General features: G+C 41.1%; 1 protein-coding gene across 8 annotated transcripts in view; it reads left to right on the top strand.

The window, feature by feature from the left end:
* MTMR3 (myotubularin related protein 3) overlaps positions 1-7,848 on the top strand; it is a 103,872-nt gene that overhangs the window by 40,676 nt on the left and 55,348 nt on the right. For all 8 annotated transcript variants that reach the window (XM_006147911.3, XM_014587628.2, XM_027771607.1 and 5 more), the window contains exon 3: positions 2,417-2,501. In XM_006147911.3, the coding sequence (XP_006147973.1) occupies positions 2,499-2,501 (3 nt within the window). In that variant the 5' untranslated portion in view covers positions 2,417-2,498. The remainder of the gene's footprint in view (positions 1-2,416; positions 2,502-7,848) is intronic.

A 7,848-nucleotide genomic window follows, 5' to 3' on the forward strand; every position in this document is an offset into this window, starting at 1 on the left:
CTTTATCTGTTCTGCATTAGTTCATTTTAAATCAAGCCACTGCCTTCTTCTTGTAATTGTCTGTTTCTCGTTATCCTTTTCTCCTAATCTATTCAGCACACACAGCAGCCAAAGAGATCTTAAAATCAGATCATGTCACTATGCTGTTTGAAACCTGACAGTGGTTCCCTGTTGTATTTAGACTATAATCTCTTTCTACTTACATGATCTTTTTCTGTGTATTTCTCCAGCTTCAACTTGTGCCACTCTTTTTTCTGACCCCGTATATTTGAGCTACTTTCAGTTCTTTAGAAATATCAAGAGGACAGATATCCCTCTTTGGAGGGGGAGAGAAGGAGGAGGGGGGAGAAAGCAGGAGTGGAGAGAGGATTTTTGATAGGGGTCGTGTCATGGTGCTCCTGCCTCAGTCTCCCATTTATCTAGGACTGCAGGCGTGTGCTCCCAGGCCCAGCTTGTTTAGTTGGGCTGAAACCGAACCCAGGCCTCACATTCGTTCTCAGCTCTCGCACAGTGGTGCCCTCCCACTCGTTACATCAAATTCATTTTCATGTAAGATACAGCAGTTTCAAGCTGTATATGATGCTGTCAGAATTTTCATCCTAAAACACAAAAACCTTTTGTAGTATGAACATTAGGACTTCTTTTCATTACTATTTATTTAGAGAGATTTTTGCTGTAGGGTGTGTATGTTCAACAGAGAGACAGAGAGACAGAGAGACAGAAAGCAAGAACTCACTCTTCAAGGGGGTAGCTACGACTTTACCCCTTCTCCATTCTCCTTTCAGGATCTTGGGCATACAAACACATGTGATTGACGTGAGTTTTAAGTCTCTGGGTCCGGGACTTGGAGAGTCCAGCCAGCATTGTAATCGTTACACCATCTGGTGGTCCCACATTAGGGCATAAAGAAAAAAATTCCCAGTAGCTATTGCCTTTTTTTTTTTTTTTTACTTTATGATAACAGCCAGTTCTAATGATAAGTTTATACGTTCTTTACGGTAACAGCTAGTTCTAATAATAAGTTTATACCTTCGGTCTTAATTTCTTTGCATTTACCTCTCTTCCTTTTAATTAATTCTAACAAGTTATCTCTTTGTACGCCCTTACTGCTCTAAACAGCTCTTCTCTATTACTGCCTGTCTCCAACCCTGCTTTATTTTCTTGTAACACTTACCAACTGCCTGACATTAGATATTTATTTGTTTCTAATGAGAAAGACAGGCAGTAAAATTAAGCTCCATGACTTTTGATCACAACTGTTTCTCCAGTCTAGACCAGTACCGGAAGTATAGTAGATAATGAAAAAGTGTTTATTGAAATGAATGAATAAGTGAGATAATTTTATACCAATTTTAAAAAAATGTTGTTTGTTTTTAAGTGCCAGAGGATGTATGTACTCAGCAGAGAGAGAGAGAGAAAGAGAGCAAGCGAGCGAGCAGGCGAGCACCACCCAGTGGGGTACAAGTCACTCTGCAGTGCTTTTCCCTCCATTTCTCCATCCCGTCAGGGTTTGGGGCAGGTATACGCATGTGTTCAGCATATTTTTCAAGCTGCTGGGAAGGGATTTGAGTGGTGATTAGCCATGCGGAATCCAGCTCCTTATGTACAGGGCTTAACTGCTGCGCTGTGGGACTGGATCAAATTTGGATTCTTAAGCTTGTTCATAATCACAAAGGTTTGGTTTATTTAGGTTTGAAGAACAGCAAGACAATGATCCTGGATTATTACACAGTTTTCTGATCCTTCTTCATCCTTCCAATTTCTAAGTAGTACCCTAAACCCTTGGTCTCTCCCTTTTTGTTTACCCCTGTGTTTTTGGCTTTAATGCCATCTGCTATATTAACATTAATGTCTATAGTCTGTAATATTTTCATTAATATCTCTAGTCTCTATCTTCTTGATCTCCAGGCCGTTTTATCTAGCATTTGGCATTTTCATCAGACTATCTGATAGGCATCTTAAAAATACTGTATCTAAAACAACTGAATCCCCTGTTTCTTGTCTCCTATCAGCGTGGGGCAGGGAAATCCATTTTTCTTATGGACATCCCTCATTGGTAAATGGGAACTCCTTGCTTCCAGTTGCTGAGTCAAAGAACTTGACTTCTTTTTTTCTTTGATATTTATTAGAGAGAGAGAACACGCCCGCGTGCGCGCACCATCAGGTCTAGAAATTGAACTATGGTTGGCCTTGGGGGAGTCCAGCGCATTAACCATCACCACACCTGGTAGCCCAAAGGCTGGAAGGATTTTTACAAAGGCATTATCTAATTAGATTTGACTAGTGGGAACTGACTGACTCAGTGTTCTGTAGTTACTCTTGGCAGGTTTTTATGTCCATGTATATATAATTTCTTTAATTAGAGTATGACCAATTAGGGGACAAACTATTGACCATTTTTTTCTTTTCTTTTAAGATCTCAGCATAAGCAAAGAAAGAACCTGATCAGACACTGAAGAAAGGACGAGGATCTCTCCTCTTAATCTGGGCCTCCTGTCATGGTGAGTACATAGGAAAAAATTGAGCTAAACTCTGTCTCAGCAATTAAGTGACAACTAATAAATGCATAGTTACCTTTTTTGTTTTTGTAAATGTCACCTTTCCTTTCTCAGATCTCTCTCCTTTCCTTTTCTTTCTTTTATTAACTTAGTAGTAATAATAATAGAATACTCTCATGTGTAAGCAGTCTTATTGTTATTAACTTTAAACTTGAAAGTTAGATGTCGTCTCTTATTTTTCAGTCAGCCTGTAAATGGACTCAAGGCTAAAGTGTGTGGTTCTTGGACTCGAGGTTTTTATTCCGTTTCTAGCGGTAGCATGTAGTACGAAAGACTTTTGGTGTGTTTATCAGCTTGTTTCATATGTGTGAGATGGTTATCTGTGTGCGCTCTTTTTCTTCTTATATTTTAATTGACAAATAATTATATGTTGTACAACATGGTGTCTTGAATTATGTGTACATTATAGAGTGGATAAATTTAGTTAATTGACATGCATTAACTCACATAGTGCATATGTTTTACAAACTTACTTGTATGAAGCAATTTCCTATCTTCCCTCTTCTGTCTCTTTAAGGCAATACTTTAATCTCACAGTAGGTGGAGCGGCTCTGCACACCTCCTGCCTGCTTCCTTTATTTTAGGTTTTTGCCATGGGGCAGCTCTGCATACCTCCTGCCTGCTTCCTTTATTTTAGGTTTTAGCCATGGGGCACATGTGCTCTCTGAAACAGGAGTGATAAATCATCCCCCTGGAGGGGGGAGGGATGGCCATGCCTCAATCCCTTTTCTTCCATTCTTCTCCTGGAATTTTGGGTATGTACACGTGTGGCATGATTCTCAAGCTGCCATGTCTGGGACTGGAACCACAGATGGTCTGTGGGAATCCAGCGCCTTAACCACCCCACCACCTGCTAGCTCTTTTAGTATATATTATTTTTAGTTGCTAGAGGGTATATGCATTGACCAGAGAGAGCCAGAAAGGATTGCAGTGTGGGGCATCGCCACACTGCAATTCTTTTTCCTCCATTTCTCCATCCTGTGAGGATTTTGGGTGCACGCACATGTGTGTGTGCCTTGTGTGTTTTCCAATAGTTACTTTTTTTCTGTCTGGGTCTTGGAAACAGTCAGCCATTTGAGATCCAACTCCCTGTGCACAGGGCTTAACTTCTGTGCTATAGAGCTGGTCTATCCTGCCTACATCTTTGCCCCCCAAAAAACCCATAAATGGACATTTCAGTGACTTGTGGGCCATTTAGCCATTCTAGACAGAGAAGATGGAACAATGAGCCAGCCACCGTTTTATCAACCCTGAGGATATGTAAACAGTAAAGAGATGGGCCTCTCTAATATTGCCCTACTTCTACCCCGTGTTGTTTCCTAGATCTAAACTCTGTTTCATGCTAGTGCACAAAGAAAGAATTGAAAAGGCCATGTTAATTTCAAGCTTCATTAGGGACATGTTGGAAAACGCTTTTCAGAATTCAAAACAAAAACAAAGTAAAACAACACAAAAAAGCGAGTCGTTCAGAAATGTTGTATTGAAAGAAGAGTTACTGGTCCCATATTAAAGCTGGACCAATTTCTTCTTAGTTTGTGGGCATTACAACTTTCTGATTTGCCCTAAGCTAAACATTGATGAATTTTCTCTAGACCATATTTCAGTTTTCTGGTTTTTCCACAGTTTTTAATGAGTTGAAAAGGTTCTTGCCTCATATTTACATGGTATGTATGCCAGTGCTAATGACTAGCAAATGACGGACTTATGAAAGCAGCTCTGTTCTGTACCAAGGGTTTGTCCTTTGAATACCGCATAGCTAGCTAGCAACAGCACGATCCTTTTTCTCGTGCTGCTGGGGTCTCCGTGTCGCTCAGCAGACAGTCTTCCTGCTGCATTCCCTGGCTCTGTGCTACAGACAGGTTTAAGAGGCGCTTCTGTGCAGTCATTAGGGAACAGCATGGCCATGTGTCTTTTTTTTTTTTTTTTTAATTTCTGAATAAAACAACGTTATAACAGATTTTTAAATTTTCATTTACAATTCTACCACCAAAACCCATGGTTATATCCTGAGTAGTCCCTGCATATAGAGAAAGGGAGAGAGAGGGAGGGTATATGTCACCTAATGGTGAGATATGTTCTGAGAAGTATATTGTTGGAAGATTTCAGAACATAGTAGGGCATACTTACTTAAACCTAGATGGTATAGCCTAGTACATGCCTAGGCTATGTTGTATAGCCTATTATAATCTTACAGGACCACCATTGTGCACGAAGCCCATTGTTGACCCAAGCATTATACAATGCATGACTATATATGTTTTATGTGTTAGAATGATAACATAATGCTCTCCTTATTTCACTAAGTGAATTAAAGATTTTGCCATGTTGATTCATTGTATTTCTCATGATCTTTTTTTTTTTTTTTTTTTGAGGGTTTTGCTATAGGACACGTGCACTCGCCAGAAAGAGACAGAGAGATAGCGAGAAATCACCCCCTGGGGGGATGGCCACGCCACAGTCCCTTCTCCTCCATTCTCCTATCGGGATCTTGGACATGCATGCACACGTGCCTGGCGTGAGTTTAAGCCACTGAATCCAGAACTTGAACCACGGTCGGCTACATGGGAGTTCAGTGACTTAGCCATTACGCTAACTGCTGGTCCCACTTGCTCTTTTTCTTAAAATCATTAATTAATTTATTTTTTTCTTTTAGAGAGATTTTTGTTGTAGGACGTGTGTGCTCTGGCCACACTGCAATCCCTTCTTCTCCATTTTCCTCTCAGGATTTTGGGCATGCATGCACATGTGCCTGGTGTGAGTTTCAGGCCACTGGGCCTGGGACTGGAACTGTAGTTGGCCACGTGGGAGTCCAGAGACGTAACCATTACACCATCTGCCAATCCCTCTCATGATCTTTTCACTAGTTACATAACATTTTCAAGGTGTTGAACCATTGATTTAACTATAACATTGTTTTAGCATGCACTGATTAATTAAGACAGGATTGTAACTGTGTTAAAAAAAAAAAACTCTTGCTTCAGCCTCCCAAGTAGCTCAGACCATCAGTGTGCACACCATCACTTCCAGCCCTTCTTCACAGTGTCTCGCTATGTTGCTCAGGCAAGTCTCAAGCTTGTGTTCCTTTCGTTGTCTCAGCCTCCAAGAGCTGGGATTGTAGGAATGAGCCACTGTTTCGGGCTTGGAGGCCGTGGTGGGTGCCAGTGTGGCCTCAGAGTGTGTCTTAACAGTGTGGGCCACTGTGGCTGGGCTCTTCTTTTGGAAATTTTTGGTTTGGGGTTTTTTTTTTGAGAGAATTTTGTTATAGGATGTGTGCACTTGCCAGAGAGACAGAAAGTGAGAAATCGCCCCCAGGGGATGGCCATGCTGCAATCCCTTAGCCATTCTCCTTCTATGACCTTGGGCACGCATATGCATGCGCCTGGCATGAGTTTGAAGCCACCAGATCTGGAACTTGAACTGTGGTCAGCCATGTGGGAGTCCAGTGGATGTAACCGCTACGTCATCTGCTGGTCTTATTAATTTCAGAGTGACATCCTCTCCTGTCTCTTATACTCTTACAGTTTTTAAATGAGAGCGGAGTCTCTCTGAGAGATTAAGCATTAGGAAAGTATGTTTTCATATTTCACTATGGAACATCTCAATTGAGCCCATGCAGAGAAAAAAGTACGTAGGATGAGCCCTCCAAGACACTTTATTCAGCTATAATTATTGCCAGTTCACAGCTACTCTTCTTTTGCCTTTTTCACCCCACCCCTTTGGATTGTTTTAGGACAAAGCCCAAGCAAGGAAATATATCTTTCAATAAAAGTTTATTAATTTCTTCTGAGGGTGAGAGAGACAGGTACCCTAGCCAGCTCTTTATACCACAGTCGACCTCAGCCTCAGCCAGCCTGGATCACATACGTGCACATTTGTGACTAGTTTACGGAGCGGCCTCAGGAAACAGACCTGAGACTTCTATGCAGGTCTGGCGTCACAGACAGAGGACGTGTTACCAGCACACCACCCTCTGGCCCCCTGGAAATGTATGTTGTTGTTGTTGGCTTTTAATACTAGTATTAAGAATAGTGACTGGAATTGACAATAGGACTTGTAATTACTTTCACTTTTACACTTTGCCAACATAAACAGTAGATTGAATTTAGTTAATAGGACTAGTTGGTTATGAGTTTCTTTTACATTGTTAAATATCTATCTGTAATGTTGACTTCCCTTCTGTGATGTGTACTTACCTCTTAGCTGCATATTTTAGCCAGAAACAGAAACTAGGCTGGAACCGTGATGACTGATCCTTTTCAGAATTTTGTAGGTGACCCCACTGACCTTACGGAGTTGGGAAGAAACTATAAAGTGCCAAATTCCACAATGCCTGGTGTTCCTGAGCAATACCAGGAAATTGACAAATGTGGAATGCATTCTCTCTAATACTAATGAGTTACTGCTTATAGCATTTGAGAAATTTGTTTTCAACCTCTTAATTTTTATCAAGACCAACACTTCAGTTTGTTTTTGTCTTCTAATTCCCACCCTATTAACCATCTCACATTTGGATTCCTTCCTGCTAATGGAAACTCATAGAAACAATAAGTCTAGGCAGAAATTAAAAGGACCAGATTCAGCTATTTAGCCTCCTAATGTTTTTTGAATCACTGTTCTAGAAATTCAGTGAGTAGTTGGCTCTAACATTAATTAAGTCCTTAGGGATTAACTGCATTTTGGGGGAAAGAAAATTTTGAAGCCTTGCAGGTAATGTGAACTCTGGGGCAGTATCTTTTGAAAAGTGCATTTATTGAGCCAGCCAGTGGTGTGGTGGTTAAGGTGGTTGAATCCAATGTGGGTGACTATGCAGTCCCATTCCTGGACCTGGTGGCTTGAAAAACATGCCAGGAATGTGTGCCCAAAATCCCATACGGAGGGAGAAGTGGAGAAGGGATGGTGGTGTGACTATTCCCGCAGGGTGTACTTTCTTGCTTTCCATCTCTCTCTGTCTCTGGTGAATGAAAAGAAAGAAAAAGAGTCCTGTTTACAGGTTGAGATTTAATAACACTTATAACTTCTTTCTTTACAAGGTCATCCTTAGTGAAATTAATACCACTGAGTTGATTGTGCTATGGTATCAACAGCTTTACTCACCAGTTCTTTTGCACTATTAGTACGAATTTTAACACAGTGAAAAACGGCAAATAAAGTCTTAATATTATTGTGAAGGTGGTTTTGACCTCATAGAGCCCCTGTAAGGGTCTCAGATCTCCAGGCTCCACTTTAAAGATCACACCAGGAGAAGGGATTGCAGCATGACAATCTCCCCCTGCTCCCCCCCCCCCACACC

The sequence above is a fragment of the Tupaia chinensis genome, unplaced genomic scaffold (assembly GCF_000334495.1).
Source record: "Tupaia chinensis unplaced genomic scaffold, TupChi_1.0 Scaffold000226_1, whole genome shotgun sequence".
Classification (NCBI taxonomy): Eukaryota; Metazoa; Chordata; class Mammalia; order Scandentia; family Tupaiidae; genus Tupaia; species Tupaia belangeri.